Genomic DNA, 19,269 nt, shown 5'->3' with positions numbered 1-19,269 from the left:
CCCTCAATTCCATATAATATCCAACGCTGTCATGCGCTTATAAGGCCCACTGAGGCAATATAACCCTAGGAATTCACGTTGAATTGTTATCAACTATAATAACAGAGTAGTAAAAACAGTGAAAAAGCAAGTCGAGCTCAGCACCCGTAAGGTCTTACCCTCATGTCGAGCATATGCCCGTTCAGTATCCCAATTGCCAGCTAGCGAGGTACGGCAACAGAGAAAGGCGCTAACAATTGGGTGAGAACTAATTTCTTCAATAAGATTTACCCACTACTACACGTGCTTTACATAAAGATACCGAAGACGACCGCTATCGAGTAGTGACCTTAACGTTCAGGCGATACTGTTCATTTTGCAAACAATAGCTTTGGAGCATCGGTAATATACAAAAAGCGCTTTCAGCCTTCCATTCGTATGTCGAACGACGACAAACCTAAGGAAATCGCGAGCGATGCTGCGGCGCCTATGCAAAAAGGCCCATCATTCCTGAAAAACTTATACTCTGGATGGACTGAATGGGTAAGCATGGCGCTTCGCATGGTGGTCTGCTTAGAGCAGTGGCCCACGTACCCCCTTGGGACAGGTTTCTAAGCATCGGCTCGCGGCAAGCCTTGTCGTCATCGGCATTATTGTCTGTCTCATCCTCGTGGTGGTGGTACCGCCAGTGTGCATCCTGCACGGCTGCGGGGCAAAGCAAGCTCCCGAGGTAATACGCCAGGTCCATGGATGACTGCTCTCAACCTCTCCCAAACCCCTGATCCCAATCACGTCCTTAAATCACGTGCATCATAACGTTGTGGAGCACTTGTGGAGCACAACTCCCCAATGAGCCCCCAAAGCCACGGTTTCACACAACGACATGCGTGCTCGAGTTGCAAGCATCAATTAAGCCCTACCTGCATGCCAGGGTTGCTCCCGGCAAGCAAGCTCCAAAACCACCATTTGCCAAAGCCATTTGCCCAACTGATCCTGACCAAAATGCAGGAGGTGATCGAAGACCTGCCGCTTAACCGCCTGCTCGTCCACTTTGACGAATTAGGCAAGACAGTCAAGTCTAGGGTGTCACCGCTGCTGTACGACTACTTTGAAGAAATCATTCTATCATTCGGCGTGAACATCGTAACCTTCAAAACAGCCAAAGTACTGTACCAAGTGCTGCGAATTTTAGAGTCCCAGCCAGGTGCGAGGGTTTGGGTAAAGTTGGGCAGGATTAGATGGCTGCGGGGGCAGTGATTCTGATGGTGGTGGTGGTGATGGCGAGGGCCGCAGCTGCTGCTGCTGACTGGGGGTGACAAGGGTGGGAGTAGGCTTTACTACCTAACATAGACACCAAGATACCGGTATCGTACTTCTTACCATTATAACAACCTATCATAAGTGCGATTTGTCTTAATTCGGATTTGTCTTAATTCGGATTTGTCTTAATTCGGAACACATCCTAGGAACGGAACACACAGCTGCAGTCGATCCTGCATCTCAAGATTATGTATGTAGAATACCTAGATTATGTATGTGTAACGGACTGTTGTTATGGAGCGTGCCAGGTTGAGCAAAGTGGAGCTATGCCAGGAATGTGCTTTTGGTGGGACGACAGAACCCTAAACCCACCCTACAACCCTATCTCGGCTTACAGTCGTCGTCGCCACAGGCTCCTCTTCCGACGGAAACCGGTCCTTACAAATTCTTACAAACCCTGACGCTTGCCTTTACTCAACACCTGCCTAGCTGGCACGGGATACGGCACCTGTACAACTACTTCAACCAACCGGGGTGTAACGTCGCAATGTACGAGCAATGCAGCTTTCAACCCCCCCCTCCCTGTCGGCCTGGTCGTCGTAAAAGCCTCGCGAGGCGGTGACAGAAAGCTTTGTCTGGGGTCTATATTGGTGGTGGCGTGTGTGTGTATGTGTGTATTGCAATGTACGACAGCTACTGCTACAACCCAGCAACCCTTCGACGGAGGCGTTGTATGGCAGTACCCTAAAGGATCATCACAGTCACAGCAACGCTACTCTGTGTGCAGCAACTACCACCACCACTAAGGCTTTCCTTTCCCAGGAACTATGCATCCACCTGCCCATCACGCACGCACCCTCCCAAGCACACCCTCCCTGTTCTCCCTCCGCACTCTGCCCCTTGTCCTCTATAACCCCTTTGGGCCTCCCCCCTTTCGGCGCACGTTGGGACAGACGTGTTGATCCTCCTGCGCGATCGCCCGCAGTACAAAGTACCAGATGTGGATCCGTACCTGGGGGTGGGACTGCGCAGCGAAATTGGGAACGTGACGCTGCGGCGGCGGTCGGCGCAGGCGCTGCAAGGCGGTCTGAACAAAAAGTATGACGAGTACGAACAGTGGGCTCTGACCAAGGTTGGAGCGGAAGCAGCTTGGAATGTCACACACGGTGATTGAGTCCACCAGGGCCCAGTTTGGGGCACCACGTCGTGTGCCTTTTCGAGGATAGGGGGGGGTGGTAGTGGTGGTATGTGCCTTCTGGTACCTTCTGGACGCAAATAATGCGGATGAGGTTGGGTATCCCCAGATGGCCTTTCCTCTTAAAGCGCGGTATGGTATATTCAATATATAGCATTCAAGGAGTAAAGCATTTGCTAAGCTGAATGATGTGGATTAGCCGTGTCTCTTTCCTTACTTGCGGACGGCCTTAGGGGCCACGCACGTCTATGATATATGCCCTTTTCCCTCTCCCGCGTTTTGTCCCGATAACCATCCATCCATCTTCGCAGGTGAGCAGGTGGTGGTGGCAGTCATCGACACGGGCTGTGACTTGACGGTAAGCACGGATACATACATACATACATATATATACGGGTGTACCGGGCAGCGTTTCGCAAAGGGGATGATGAGTCCGGGGTGCTCGAATGCACGAGCATGAGGCTTTAGGGGCTCCCATTGGGGCGTGTGTGTATTGCCGTACAAAATCGAAGTCGAAGAACGAAGCCATGTCGTCGTGACGTATATAAAGTGGCCGGGAAGAAGGGAAGACCAGGTCACAGACCGGATTACAAAGTGTAGAGACGGCAGCAGGCCACGCGGGCACGCAAAACAGAGGAAGATCCTGCTCTGAGTGGATGCGGGATATATAAGGTATATAGGACCTACTCCTGCAGCATCCACCACTACCTCGTTCCTTCTGCTCTCGACAAAGTGATGCAAGACAGCAGCAGACGACAGGTTGGAATGCGGGGTCACGTGCTTAACAAGCGTGAGGAAAAGAGGAGCCACAACATGGGCAATGCGGAGAGCCGGATGGGGTGAAAGCCACAAGTCAGGTTCGGAGTCTGGCAGGTTTACTCAAAGCGACGCTGCATTATTGCTGGTGCCCAACATGAAGCGGTTGGGGTCGTTAATGGGGTGACGCGGCGCCAACTAACTAACTAACACGGATCGTTGTGGACAGATTCATCTTCGTACCATGCGTTGCTCGGAGCGTTAAGTACGGCAGGATGGTACGGTCGTCGATGTGACCGTACACACCTAATAACTAAGGTTTGCCGCGAACTAGCGCGGACGGCGACCGTCCACGCGTGTTTGCAGGCTCTAAGTGCATACATACGTGTGTGTGTTTTGCCCACGGTTCGGGTCTAGGTAAGCGGTCTGTAGGAACGAATGCGAAATGCCACTAGACCCTTGGCGCAGAGTTTGATCAGAACCTGGTGGATAAAATAGGGTAATCAATGTGTATAGCAGCTCCTGGCCGGAAGACGTAAACGGATTTCTAAAGTGCTGCTCAGCAGCAGGGCGCTTAAGCACGTACATATGGCGTTGAACGTTTGCTGTACTGTACGACAAGGCGGAGTGGGATGGCTGAAACTACGAACCCTTAACAGATACGGTGTCGTGCATGTCGTGCAAATGAGACGTACTTACACCTGCCTTACCTGGCGGGGCACTCCATCTCGCGCTGATGCATGTGGTATGTACAAACGAAAGGGAGGATTTGGGCTTTATTTCCCCTCTCCTTAAAATATGCTCTAATCACCCTGCTTGATCTTCCTCGTGTCACAGGACTACAACAGGCCTAAATATTAACCATTTGCACGTCGCTTCCCCTTCCCTTGGGCAGCATCCGGACCTCAAGGATAACATCTGGACCAACCCCAAAGAGACATTCAACGACACTACCGACAACGACAAGAATGGTGGGTGCAAATCGGGATTCGCACGAAACGTGGGCTGTGTATACGGTATTCTGAGGACTTCGCTGAGCGAGCTATGTCGTACCAATGCAGTACATGCTGATGGTGTAACACTAGGCAAAGAGTACTCTTGGCAGGTGCCTGAAGTGGGACCCGGACCCTGCTTACACTGGGCATGGTTCGTTATTATGTTAATGTTTAAATTTATAAATTCCGCACGAATTAATGCGGGGGGGTCCGTCAAAGTCAGGGGCCATGGGCCATGTACGATATATATAATATTGAAACTCTACATCGACGGCCATATTTTTCTCGCCAAAGGAAAGAATTTGTGCTTTTTTATCTGGAGCAGATGTGAATCAGTGCTGCTGGTCTGAAGTGGTTTTGCTGACCACGAAAGCAAAGGGCGATGCCTCGTCCTTTGCAAAAGCCCCTAGCTAGGGGCTTTTGCTTGCTGACGTCGGAACAGGCGAGCTTAGGCGTACCCCGAAGGACGTGGGGCCTGACCCGCTTCAATTAAATTTCTTGGCAAAAATAGCGAAAGAAAAAATAAACACAGAATCGCTTTCACCACAGCTTGAACTGCCTAGCCAGTCCTTGCCTTGGAAACCACTACCGTAGTGACAGGAAATGTTCGTCTTTTTATTGTTCGAGACACCCTCAAAATTACACCCGAAGATATTGGCGAAACTTTTGAATTCGTAAGAAGCCAACGCAACCGAAGCAACGGTGCCTGCAATGTTCGTAAATGGGTCCGACTCAGAACGCCGATTGACGCAAAAGCTGGCCAATGCATGCACGGTTATTCTGCTCACCAGCAAACACCAGATTCCAGTGACAAGGCACGCGAACCACGTGAAAAGCATGCAGGTATTGTCTCTTCCGCAGCCTTCCCCCCGGAGTACAACCCCCCCTGGCAAATCTCGTATAACTTGTCATTTACTACCGGAAGCAAACGATCTTTGACGCATAGAATCCAACGGAATAAAGCGGCAAAACCAGCTCTATCCGTAGCTGGGGCGCCGCGAGCAAGTGTGAAGAGTCCGCATTGAAAGAAGCTTTGTTGCTTAGGCCGCTTGGCCCTCGGATCCATGTCCGTTCAATTACTATGGATGTATATATGGCCAGAAAAGTGGAATTCGAAGAATAATTACTGTGTTAAAGGCATTGTACGATTTGGCTTTGGAGCACACATATATTCGTAACGACCATCGCCTGGAACAGCTTGTAATTTATATGTGACATAATTTCGTATTGCCGTTACGAAATTAAAAAGACGAACATTTCCTGTCACTACGGTACCGCTGCAATCGCAAGTGCCGTAACAATCAAAATTCTGCCACACCGCCCGCCCATCCTAAGGCTTCATTGACGACATCAACGGCTTCGACTTTGCCGGCGATTGTGAGAACTACAACTCCACCGAAGCTAATTGTGGCAAACGGCCCTCACCAATGGATAGCGTGGGCCACGGCACCCACTGCAGCGGCATCATTGCGGCCGTCCAGAACAGAGTTGGCATCATCGGTGTAGCACCCAACGTCAAAATCATGTGTCTGAAGGTGCGTGTATCAGCACTACGACTTCCTGCGGCTTATATTTACTCTGTTAGGGCTTCAGATGGATCCAATACCGTCCCGGGCTTGCCGGAATCTGTCACCGGTCTGAATGGATATAAAAATATTGCACGGATCTATCTCTTATATATGGATCTTATTTTGTACATATTTATGTATATGTAGATACCGCCGGTATCAAATTGCCCCTAGAACAGGCTCTATCTATCGATAACCTGCCGCTCTCTCTATATATATATAGTCAAACAGCTGTAGCAGGTGATATGGTGAAACGATCCGCTGTTCTTTATTAGGAAGAAACTATAACTTCCTGCTGAGCGGGGACGCACAAAAATCATTGTGAATTTTGCGCTTGTGTAATAGTTATTTACTAACACCTATACCCACAATCTGCGTCTCTGCGCGTGTATGTTGGTTAAAGAAAAAAGTGTGGTAGGAAGAACTAGCGAGGGATGCATACCGTACACATCATTTTTGGAGTGCCAAGTAACTAACTAACTAACAGTCAAGACGTACAGCTCAGGCACTGCCCTGCTTCTTATGTCTGGCCTGCTGCCTGTGGCCTCTCACCCCCTCCGAAGGTCACACCCAATACCGGTCAATTTTATACCAGCTATAACCTGGAAGCCATCGACTACGCCATCAAGAACGGTGCCCACATCATTAGCTGCAGCTTCGGACCTAAGAAGCCCATACCTAAACCCGACGACTTGAAACTCCAGGAGCTGGTAAACGAGACGGGGTTGTACAACTTATCCATGAACGCGATTGTGAACAAGAGCATGCTGCTGGTAGCTGCGGCGGGTGGGTCTGTTAATACTTTGCCTGCGTGGCTAACTAACTAACTAACCAACCGTGAACGAGCCAAGAGGATGGTGGCTTGCCGTATGAAGCCATGTTTGCGCACATAGCCGATAGTCACTGTCCGATGGTCACGTTGCGCCTAAGTTCCCTTTCGTGGTGTTTCTCCCATGTCATCGCAACAGCTAGCTGTAGCTGTGCACGTATTCTGATACTCTACTCTACTACTACTACTCTACTATACTACTACTATACTACTACTATACTACTACTATACTACTACTATACTACTTCTATACTATACTACTACTACTATACTACTACTACTATACTACTACTACTACTATTACTGCTACTACTACTCTTTGCTACAGGACCATTTCCCCCCCTCGCAACCCCCGTATTAAGTTGACTAGCAATGAACAAGTTCGAACGAGTTTTGTTGTCGCAGGCATACACACACACACACACACACGCGTCTGTTGCCCCTCCCATCAGTGTTGACAGTAGTCTTCCGAAACCGTCCACCCACTGGCACGTGGGTGGATGTTAAACCAGCCAGACCTTAGGCACCTCTCAGGTGCCATCAGAAGCACATCTCGGGTTGTGCAGTTAACCGGGGCCGTGGCACAGGACCATCATCCGGTCGGGGACGGAACCCCGTGGAACCCTACTGAAAAAGCTCGGGGTTATAAAACCCTAAACCCTAAGCTGCACTCTCGAAGCCGTTTTGTATGTGCTCCCACCCCGATTCGAACTTGTCCTTACATTAAGCCAGGCGCAGAGCTACCGTACACCGCCGTTGCAATGGTTGGAGTCTTAGTGCGGCTGGAGAGTATTCGTCTGGCAACACGGGCGCTTGGGCTTGGCTTTGTGCTTGAGCTAGTCCTTTTTTGATGTATATGTCACAGCTGCGAGTGGCATCACAACGGTTGGTAGTTCTTGTTATTCGCCTTTTGATGCCCAGTAAATCCAAAGCAGTTAATTCCGTTACGTCCCTCTAAATTATCAACAAAGTTAGTTACGGTGCATTTCACGGCGTGGGGTCGGGGGGTGGGATTGGGACGGCCAAGGTGAATGTATGTATGTATGTCTCTGTACCCAGACACAATTTTCCTTCAACATTATTATCCCAACTACCTGATCGCTTATTGCTGCGCCTGCTGCCGCTGCCGCTGCTGCTGCTGCTGCTGCTGCTGCTGCTGCAGGCAATGAGGCGACGGATTTAGATAAAATTGGCTTCTACAACCCCTGCACCCTTGCCAGGACCTATCCCAATAACGTCCTGTGCGTCATGGCCACTGACGATGCGGTGAGCGACTGATGGGCGGTTTAATCCGTTGGTGACTATTCCGTACGCGGTAGGCTGTTAAGACCTGGCTTGCTCGTACCCTGCACCATTGTCCACAACACCCGACGGAACCCCAACAGATGCATCATGGCGAAGACCTTTAGAGGCATGCCCCGACAAGACGCCTGGCCGCCTGCCTTAGTAGTCGCATGTAGACATAACACACATGTACATAATTGTCTATGTATGTATGTATGTATGTATGTATGTATGTATGTATGTATGTATGTATGTATGTATGTATGTATGTATGTATGTATGTATGTATGTATGTATGTATGTATGTATGTATGTATGTATGTATGTATACCGGCATGCCTATCTACCTGCGTGCCTACCCGCCTAACCGCTCAAATACCTGTCTGCTTACCTTCCCGCCTACTCGCTCATCACGTACCTGCCTGTCTGCCTGCCTGCTCGGCTCGCCACACGTCTACTGCTGCCTGCCTGCCTGCCCACGTCTTGTGCTTACCTAGCCGGTTTGAAATCTACCTGCCAACCAACCAACCAGCCAACCAATCAACCAACGTGGCTAGCTGCTTGCCCATCCTACCCGCTGGCTGCCTATTTGTTGCAGGACAAACGCGTGGAGGGTGAGCTTCCCAGCTCTGGCAGCAACTACGGGTCCAAAACGGTTTCCATAGCCGCACCCGGCCTACAGATATTGAGTACGATCCCTTCGATATTCAAGTACAATTACAACAGATACACCAATATGTCAGGAACATCCATGGCCACACCTATGGTCGCGGGCGTGGCGGCACTTATAACATCCATCCTGGGGAAGAGAGATAACAACATGTACAAGGTACGCAAATACGGCCGATGTACCGAGCTTGTAAGAAGGGATCAGCTCTCCTGGCATCTCCCTGAGTACTCTTTGCCTGGTGTTACATTGGTGCGGACTGCTAGGAGGTGGGAACTCCCCGGATCGAACCCGGTTGCGAACATATCGCACACCAGGCATGATGCAGCATACTCTTACCCCAAAGATGGATGCCCGGGCGGGCGAGAAGTCTACCAGCTGAGTATAATCAAAGTCCTCCATCTCGGACGGGGACTGACGAAATGTCACAATACCAACAAAACTCACAATCCTACGGGATCTCAAACAACCTAAAGTCCTACGGGATATGCCCGGGGCCGCCCGAGGACGTTCGCTCGAGGGGGGAGGAATGTAAGAAGGGATCAGCTCCCCTGGCATCTCCCTGAGTACTCTTTGCCTGGTGTGACAGAACTGGTGTGCATGTGCACCATTTGTATGCGGTGGACTTAATGTAATTGGGGAACGAGGTAGGAGTAGGCTTATCGAGCTAAGGATACAGCATATGCAATGAAACATGCTGCCGGTGATACGGTAGTGTACGTAAGCTGTACGTGCGGAAGGAAAGATAATTCCGGTGCCTCGTCGCATGCGAAGACGGCTAGCGATGTAATGTAATAAGGGTCGTTGGTGGCCACCAGAAATACGTACACGCCTAGGTATTCACCCAGGTGTGCCCTGCATGCGTTGCTGCTAACCTTGCAGAACGATCCCGGGACACTTGGCGGAACATGTCCCGTCTGACCTCAGCTGGAATGTGCACACCCTGGGGGCAGTGTACATTACCGTGGCACATAGCCGCCACCCGCAGCAGACACTGCTACATATACATAAATGAGCTTTCCATCTTTACCTGATATGGTTTCGAATCGACAACCTGTTAACATATACAGCATCGTGCTATAATCCCCTCAACAGTTTTTTTTTCATTTTTGCCCGTCAATTTTCCAGTCCGAACGGAGGAATAGGTTTTTAGTCGCTGGAATAAAGTATTCCGAATCTGTACAGACACAGGGTTTGGGGAATGTCGCAACTCGCGCACACCACAATCTCTCCATAGAGGTGTCTCTTACACGCCAGGAAGCGGCGCGCACTTGGACGCTTTGACAGGAACCCCGGTTGCATGGGTGACTGCTGTTGCAAAGCCCAAGCAAACACAGACCAGTTAACCCCTACTCAAGCACTGATCAAATAGAGTTCGTCCACCGTCGTTCGTTTTGCATCACGTTGGAAGATAACGCTATACGACTTTCCAGATTGCAAAAGTCATGATGCATAGCAGCAATTAACCAGAACCGCCAAACACAACCTCTGCGGTTGGTTGCAGCCCCTGCTGTTGATGCTGCACGCTAGTTAGCGGTTCATTGTGTACCGGCCCCTGCTGCTGGCGGCCTTCCACTTCTCCAGTGCCGCCTCAAAGGGGAACGTGTGCTGGTCGTAAAGGTCTTGCGTGAACATGCGCACGCGCAGTGCCAGGTGCTCGTCCAGCTGTCCGGTTGCGGGCTGGGTCCTGCAAGTATGCCATTGCTGAGAACCGCCGCTCGTCCTCCACCGACCATGGAGGCACCGTCACGAACACCATCTTAGCCAAAGCTGAAAACTCCGTCAAGGAGCCTGCAAGACCCGGCGCGTTGCTGATCCGCTGCCATAGTCGTGAGGTCGGTATGTCGTCCCGTGAGGGGCCCTCAAGTATACTTTCATTTCGCATCACGTTCCGGACATTGTTGAGGTTGCAATCTTTACAAGTTGAGTGCATGTGGTGATGATGTACCTGACGCATAAAGAGACCGGCGTCCCAGCTGATAAGATCGTGTGTGGTGATTGCGCCTCTGGCTTGCTGGCCTGCTGCAGGGTCCCCAGGCCCGGCAGATTCTGGTGGGCTCGAGCGACAGAATCGATCTTCAAAATGACCAGACGGCGGATAGTTACCGCAGGATCAACGCCGATGCAGCAGTGCAATCCGCTATGCGGCGGCTCGATGGCATAATCTGTGAGTGCGTGTTCAACTTATCAAGGTGAAACACACACGCGCGCGCACACACACACACACACACACATTCTGCTCAGTTCGCGCGTGCTGGGCCCCTACCTTAATACACGAACATATTGTACAATTGTCACCTTCTACCGCCTACACGATGGGTCCCCACACTGGGAGCACGACCAACACTGACCCGCAATGGGCTTGTTTTTAAAAGCCGTTTCACCACCCCCAAGTTGCCACTTCGGCGACAATGGCTGTCGACTCCCTTAAGAAAGTGGTATCGTAGCCGTTACGACGCCTGTTCCAATGCGTGTGTTGCACCCCACATCCTAATGACAAACGCCAGGGATGAAAAAGGCGGTCTTTTCGTTGCCGGACCAAGTCGCGATGATGGAAGGCTTCCTTATGATCTACTACAACAGCACTAACAACACCCCGGAAATTGTAGCTGAGGCTACCCAGGTGAGTTCGTGGGGGGAGAGTGAGGGGCAGAGTGAGGGGGAGAGTGAGGGGCAGAGTGAGGGGCAGAGTGAGGGGGAGAGTGAGGGGTGGAGGAAGAGATGATAGGGGAGAGAGAGAGAGAGAGAGAGAGAGAGAGAGAGAGAGAGAGAGAAAGCCCGATTGGGGTCTTAGGGGCTGGTCCAACCGGCGATGCTCAACAAGGCGGATGGCGAGCCAGAATCTCATCGTGCGATCCTGTGGTTTGTTTTATCCGCAAATGTTCCTCCAACATCAGGCCTTGCTTCTTTGCACCCAACCTTACCTCTTCCCGTACCCCTCCGCACTCTGCTCCTCTACCGGTACTCAAACTAATTTCCATTTCATAGTTCTGATTTCCTATGCCGCAATTCCTTGCTCCCATCACTTCTCAGGCAAGTGATGTGGCGCAGTTCTCGAACTACATCACCAATCTTGGGACATTGAAAATCAGTGCATATATGTACCTGTCGAAGACAGGACTGTACCGTCTTTCTGTAAGTTAGGGTCTCTCTACCTTCGGGGGTGGCGGAGCGAGGAGGACGTGAACGGGTGGAAAGGAATACGGCCTGCTATGGCGATAGCTGCGTCGATACACCTGCGCCTACGGCCGCCGTGGCCGTCGTGGCAGCAGCTTGCATGTGCACTCTGGACAGCAACGCACCTGCACAGCTATCCGCCACGCCTCACCCTTCCTCGCCCCTTACAAGGGACCTCGTTTTTGCTTGCGCGCCAGGTCAACACCAGCGCGAGCCCATCGGATTTGGCGGTGTTCGTCGGTGATCAGCAGCTCAGTGACTGCAGCCAAACGTATCTGCTGTATTCCACGGGAGGTGAGAACGGTGCTAGTCGTACTAGTCGTCCGCTGACGTGATGATGATGATGGTGATGATGATGATGGTGATGATGATGATGATGATGGTGATGATGATGATGATGATGGTGGTGGTGATGATGATGATGATGATGGTGATGCGACAGAGTAGTAAGAATTCATAAGTGTAGAGGGCGGGCAGGTTTAGTAAGGTTGATGTTTGCAGCAGTATGGATTGAGCAAAGCTATATGCACTCACGAACGAGTCATGTTGAAGGCACTGGGTGCTCGTCGAGTTGCTGCTGCACCCCACCCTCCCGTCGTGCACCCCTCTTGGCCTCGTCGGACCTGTTGCTAGCTGTTCAACTTATCCTTATCAGCTGCTTCCTACTGTGCTTCGCCGTCCTGTTGTGGTCTGGAAGGATCTTTCGCGCTGGTGTTGATGTTGATGATGATGTTGATGATGTTGATGATGATCTGCGCTGTTTGCTGCTTGCTGATTTGATTTGCTGCGCCGCGTGCTGGTCCTGCATGAATATAAAATATGCATTCCGACGTTCAGACTGGTATAACCTGAATATTACCTACATCAACCCGAAGGAGCCGATTAACATCTACATGTCGGAGCCAGACAGCTCAGATCTGCCGGTCAAGAACTTGGGCGGCACCTTCTTTATCGCCACGTCCACACCGCCCCGCGATTTCTACTATGCACCCAACATCTCATTGTCATCAGCGTGGCAGGTTCGTGGCCTGCACATACTTGGGTCCTGTGAATTCCTGTGTGCGATAATATCGGCGCAGGCGCTGGCTTGCTGCGGTCGCTAGCAGTGGCATTGTTTTTTTCCTGTTCATGTTTTTTTTCCTGGCATGGGTTAAAAGCCACTACTTTTACCAAAACTCCCCCTGCCAGGCAAGAGCGAGCTGCTGTTTGACTGAGCTCTGCTCTTAGCTCCGTATCGCCTACCTGGAGCTGCCAGGCAGGCTGGCTTAATTGCTTCCTACCACATACAAGTACTGGAAACCTTCTAGGCACCTGTTCTCGACCTCCCTCCGTTATCGTTCATCACTGTCCCCAGTCGTACATCCCCCAGTCGTACCTCACCATTACGTCATCGTTTCAATATCCGCAGCCCAGGGCCCCCGCCCGGGCTTGGACGGACACCCCCCCCGCAGTCGTGCGGTACTTGTAACTTGTACTCGTACTACTCCTTCGCCTTCATGAGGACTTCTCCTACTTGGCTACTTACCTTCTGTTATCACCACTCACCACCTGCCTAACCATTCCCAAATTGTCCCCAGGTTCTCGCTCGGGACCCTGGCGTACCGCTCGCCCTGTCCAGCATCCTTAGCTCCAAACTACAACTGGACCAGCCGTACAGCTTCAGCGCTGTCCTGCCCGACCTGACCAATTTCAACTCAGCCTCGTCGACAACGGCCAACGTCAATCAGCTTCAAGCTGCGCTAGGTCTCTCCGCCGGCTCGGGTCGGCTTGTGGGTATCGCTCACACACGTCTCAGGGCGCCGGAGTTGGGCACGTCCGGGGTCTGCAACCAATCCATACCATGTACCATGCGTTTCCAGGTTGGTTAGGTGTGGGAGGGAAAGGTAGGTTAGACCAAGTAGGGTTAAGGGCTTAAGGGAGGTAGGGCGGCTGTCAGCTTAGCTTCCTCGTAGGACCCCCGTAGGACCCCCGGTATTTACTAAAGGCCATGTGGGGTGGCTGTGTTGACCCTGGGGGCTAGTTGAAAGGTTTCTCTCTCTAGCCAGAAATACCTTTAGCGGTAGCCAAGAAGCCGACACCCTTATAGTACTCCTGACGGATGAGACATGGATCACGGAAAACCATCCAAATCTGCCGCGTGGGACACGAACGAACTACTCTGTTTGGCGTGAGCGGTTGGGCGGTGGCCCACAGTGCCCTACGGCGCACGTACAACCAAACTTGAGGAATGATGCATGTGTGTTTTTAGCCGATGAAATGAACATGCCGGGGCCGGTCCATGCCGCATGTCTATCCTGGCACATGCGCCTCCCGCAACACTTCTCGCGCACCCCGAGCTGCACGTATTGCACAGCCAGCAGCGCATCAGCGCTCTCCTATGGCTCCTGCTAGTGTGTGCTCGGGGCCTACAACAACACATCGTTTTTGCGTACAGTACGAAGTCTGTGTGTATTTATGTGTGTGTGTGTGTGTTATGCAGGTCTCATGCGAGCTGTGTGGCCTGTATGTCAACGGGCTTCAAGTTGTGAGCGGCTACGACTCCAGGAACTTGCTCCAGCCGGTGACCCGCGTCTCCCGATGCGTCGCGCTGGGGCGCGGCCAATCAAATCAGACAGTCCTCCATGACTTGGTGCTGCGCTTTGCCATCGGGAACACAAGCGCCGGGACGACGCTGTCTGTTGGCTGGCTTCCATGCAACCAGAACGAGCCAGCCCCACGATCTCTAAAGCCGTACATTATGAATAACCTGTTCTGGCAACCGTCTAGCGGTGTCGCAGGTGAGTGACGTCGGACTGCAGCACCGTTTCGGCCGGGGGGATGGGGGAGGTTGGGGAAGGGGGGTTATTATCATTAGGGCGCCTAGGTGGTGGGGGAGGGGAGCTTAGGTGCGTGGGACAAAATCAATTGGTTACAGTTGCTTGGGGTTACTCGAGCAGGTGTCACCATTGCTTTCCTTTCCGCCGTGAATTGATCTGAATAGCCGGGAAAGGTAGCTTATTTAGGCGGGGCTGCCGTGTGGTAGGTACATAGGGCCTAGGCAGTACGACCATCGCATCAGCATCAGCATGTCCATGCAACGCACATCACACCGCACCAGCCTGGAACGACATACATACAGAGATGGGCGCCTCGCAGGGGGTTTGTGTGATGTTGCGGCGGCCTGATGACCTGGCTGTCTCCCCCATAATCAACACCTGCGTTTTTTTGGCTTTTGCTGCTCTTGTCCTGGAGTGAGGGGTTTGTTCCTGTTCGCGATGTTTAGCACCTGATGCAATCGCAGCTTTCTCACCCAGGTCAAAATTGTTTGCCGAGGCAGACGGGTAGCATTATTGCCCTCTTTGGCCCGAACATCACCATCATCGTCACCGTCACGGTCACCATCACCATCACCATCATCACCACCACCACCACCACAATCACCGCCACCACCACAATCACCATCACCATCACCATCACTATCCTTCATGGCAGGTTACGTGTCGGGTATGCAATGCGACGTGTGGCGCGACAGTAACGGCGGAGGGTCGAAGCCCTGGCTTCCTCTCATCAAGTTCCGGCTGCCGACGGCGCTCGCACATCTGAACCAGGTGCGTGTGTAGGTGTCCATGTGGGTTGCATGCCCCACTGCCCCACTGCCCACACCAGGTCACTCACAGCCACGTGAAGATCTTTTCCTGCACTGCCAGTGCGCTGCTGCAGTGCTGCCGCGCGCCGACAACCAGGCCAACCGGCAAGCCAGGAGTGCCTGTATGAAGCACCTAAGCTGCAGTATTGCCGCCTCGCTTGCGCATCACCGGACACTACTTACTTGATTCCACTATTTGATTTCACTACTTGTTTCCACTTCTGCCAATGTCTCTGATTTCCAACGCCCATGCACACTAGATCTCGCTCGCTCAGAAGTGGAATGCATGCAAGCCACACGTTCATTCACATGCAGAGGCACACATGCGCATACAGACGAACACGCACTTATGCGGGAAGGCGTGTGAGCTGTGCGGCGCGCTTCTAATAGAGATCCAGACGCCTCCCTTCGGCGACACTCTTCCCGGGACCTTGCGTCCTAGGGGCTCCTGCCCTACGGGCGGACGTCACATGCGCGCTTTCCGCACGTGGATACAACCCAAATGACTCCCCCCGCTGCTGCTCTTCCCCCCCCCCAGGGTGACGATAACCAGCTCACAAACCCCTCGTCGGAAGAACCGGTGTACAGCGCATTTAAAAACAGCGGGTGCTCGGCCAATGAGTCCATGTCGAAAAGCACCTGCGCCGCATCTGCGGGCTTCCAGCTGCATGTGAGTGGGGAAGGCATGGGAGCAGAAGTGGTGCTGGGCGGTGCTGGGGTGATAATGAGCTGACGATGGGGGTCGGTGGTGTCTCAATCTTTCTCTCAATCTCACCTCACCTTAGCTTCTCGCCTCGTGTGCCTCTCCCCCGTGCCTGCACCGTAATGTGCTACAGACAATACTGAACAAGGGGGAAGTACTTAACGGCAAGTATGTCGACGCGTCCGCCACGTTACGGTGCTGGACTTTTGTGAACGCCGGATTCAGGTGGTGTACAGCAGCAGCGCGTGCAGTGCCGTTGAAATGTTTCGATGTGTGCGAACACGTGGACAGGAAGCGTGTGTGTGTATTTATGTATACATGCGAGTGCATTTTCAATTATATTGAGTGATGGAATAATTGAATAATATGGTCCGCAAAAATCCAGGTAGGGAAACCGATTGCGATGGTGAAGCGAGGACGGCAGAGGCCGCAGACGACCCGAATGCGCATGCCCAGGGCGAACGAAGAGCGTCAACCGCGACGACGAAATGCCCCGAACAGTAAAGGTCTTCCTGTTAGTGGTTCGTCGCCGCGGGGGATGGTCGTCAGAAACAGCCACATGGCGACGTGCGGCGTGGAGTCGTTTTGGCTTTGCTAACGCTCGAGGTCTTGCGAGCGTTACAGCTTCGCTCGTTGCCCGTCCCCAACGTCTGCGCATTGGACTGCTACCCACCCACAGGAACGGATTGGTACAGAGCCTGAAGTCTATGGGAGTTAGGATTTACTTGGGGGCCCAAAAGGTACGACGGCTGAAATGATGTAGGGCTCCGCGTTTACTGTCTTCATTTCTGTGCATGAAATGGCATATTTATTTGTGTAAACCAGGTGTTTTGTGTTTTGTATTTGATATTATAATATGCTGGTTTGCGATCCCTCTGTCTGGCCTGCCTGACGCCTTACTGCGCGCCTCGCTACTAACGCCGTCTCCTTTCCCTTCAGGTGTTGGAGCGTGGCGGCAATCCCACACCTCCGATGGCGCCCACCACCACCACACTGGGTGACTACTATCAACTTTTGGCAATCGAATTCCCTAGCATCCTGTACGGCGCCGTTTGGGCGGTGGTTAACGGCACTGGAAAGGACGACCTAGTCCGTATCGACATGTCTCGCACACTCTTGCCCATTCCGCTATTGGGCGGCAGCGCCGCCGCTATTTCCAATGCCGCCAGTAGCGGCCGACACCTTCTCCACCATCGGCGAGGGCTGCTCGTCACCCCTTTACTCGACTCCGCCGCAATCAACCTGGCGCACCAGCAACACGACCCAGCATACGAGGCAGACGACAACACGATAAACGAGGTGGATGGCCATCATCAACTCAACCACAACCCTAGCATCACGCGCCGTGCTCTGCAACAGCAGCTCAATTCCAATCAAGGCTTATACGCACCCACATACTTGGGCGCCAGTTCCTACTCGAACAATTGGTCCCTGCCGAATACCTCTGGTCTTTGCGGTATCACCTTCTCTCCTGATGGAGCCTTCAACGATGCAACCTATTATTTGAGCACAACGTTTTATAACGTCTCTGTAAAGCCCGGGGAACTCACTGCCCCGAGGTGTGATAACCAGAGTGCGGGGCTGTCAGACCCGGTTTGCCCGAGGGTCAACCCTCAAGCGCGTGTCGCCTGGTTTTCGGGCTTCATGAAGGTGCCCATCACTGCAGCAACCTCCTGCAATAGTTCGATGTCAGGCGTCGTCATGTGCAAGTGGTTCCTACGGGTCGTGGATGATGTCAACATGACCTCGGCCATCAACATCGGTGATGTGACGATCCGCAACGGGGTCGAGTACACTCCGAGCGTAACTTCCAGCGAGACGGTCATATGGCTGCCGTACAACAATACCAGCGGTGCCGTACAGGCGGACTTATACCTGCCGGCAGTGGTGACGGCACGCAGCAAGGGCGTGGGCGGGTTTTATTTGGCATTCAATGTTTCGCTGGTGACTCCAGGTTTTAGGGTGTTTCGGGTGAACAGCTCCTTTTGGTTTTGCAACAAGGATGGCTGGCCTGTACTGCGTTGAGTTGCACTTGTTCGAGGTGGTTGTCCCGCGGTTGGGTTTGGTTCCCAGATGCCAACTCAAGAGTGTAGCCCATGGAAAAGGTGTTGATGTAGTCCCCGTGAGTGGTTACATTCCGTTCGTTAAGCGGAAAAGACCTGGTTGGGAGCGCCTGGCCTTCAAGGCTGTGGTCTGCTCACGCGCTGTCACGTGAAGCGTCTAAGTCAGCAGGTATCTTCAGAGCATCGAGGATAATACACGGCTGTTTTTGCAGTTGGTGCAACATAAGTGCGGGCGAGGAATACGGGTTGGGGGAGAGGAGGTTGGGAAATGTACTGCGCATGGCCGTCAGCGGCGTCAAGTATGGAAGCAGGCTTCAGGCAGGTGGCGGAGACAACCTGATAACGTTGCCGTCATCACCGCCATGGCACCTGTGGCGATGGCTGAAGCGGGGCTGTATAAATCTGCTGGGTGTGTATGTGAAGTTGCGACACGTGCACGATTTGCCGGCTATACCTTAGGGGTTTAGGGTTTTAGTGCATTTTATAGTATCAAGTACTATGCTCATTGTAGCATAGGTTTCGTTTACGTGATGAGCTATCCCGGGCGACACGATCTTGTGTGATATCGGATGAGAGACTCTCGGCTGGGGTTTGGAAGCTGTCCATGGTTACACTCGAGTCCTGAGAGCGTTAGAAGGCACCCCAGACAGACAGACGGCCTCATTCCCATCATCGCAGGAGGATGAGCAGCTCACGCGGTCGCCTACTTTTCTCCATACGTTACAGATCCATCCAGACATAGACATGTGGGCATCGGAATGCTATGTACATCCTGCAGGGTAGGCGCATCGACGTCGTTTCGTATGCAACAGCGGCCCTAGGCCGATATGTTTTTTTTTGGGTGGGTGGGTGTGTGCAAATCTGCTTGGGAGCGTTTCCCAAGGAAAGCGGCACAAGTGCTGGAGGATTGCGCGCGCACATGCGTGTTGCCTGTTTGTCTGTTTGTTTGCGTCGCTCAGATTGAGCAGTATAACGGGCTCGAGGACTTCCGACCTAAAGAGGATTATGTTGGGCGCTGTGGGGGTGCTTTCGGGGAAAGCTGAGTGGTGTGGTGCGGTTACACAGCCATGTTATACGCTATGGCGGTTTACAGTGGTTTGGCTGCTCGCTTGCCAGTCCTGGAAGGTGCAGGGCCGGAAGCTCCGGAAGAAGCTCGAACCGCCTCCAC

General features: G+C 52.5%; 1 protein-coding gene across 1 annotated transcript; it reads left to right on the top strand.

Moving 5' to 3' along the window:
* Positions 1-981: 981 nt before the first annotated feature.
* Positions 982-18,063, top strand: VOLCADRAFT_117260 (uncharacterized protein; the record flags this gene model as incomplete). The annotated part of the gene is made up of 22 exons (XM_002949495.1): positions 982-1,183; positions 2,193-2,405; positions 2,746-2,792; positions 4,086-4,161; positions 5,521-5,720; positions 6,317-6,539; positions 7,745-7,848; positions 8,465-8,695; positions 9,123-9,180; positions 10,181-10,368; positions 10,562-10,700; positions 11,041-11,156; positions 11,567-11,668; positions 11,908-12,004; positions 12,548-12,729; positions 13,288-13,569; positions 14,190-14,487; positions 15,182-15,297; positions 15,874-16,005; positions 16,172-16,263; positions 16,718-16,778; positions 16,978-18,063. The coding sequence occupies 22 exons, from the start codon at positions 982-984 to the stop codon at positions 18,061-18,063; spliced, it is 4,245 nt and encodes a 1,414-aa protein (XP_002949541.1).
* Between the last annotated feature and the right edge of the window lie 1,206 nt (positions 18,064-19,269).

This window comes from Volvox carteri, assembly GCF_000143455.1.
Source record: "Volvox carteri f. nagariensis unplaced genomic scaffold VOLCAscaffold_14, whole genome shotgun sequence".
Taxonomy (NCBI): Eukaryota; Viridiplantae; Chlorophyta; class Chlorophyceae; order Chlamydomonadales; family Volvocaceae; genus Volvox; species Volvox carteri.
This window is presented reverse-complemented; position numbering and strand designations above follow the sequence as displayed.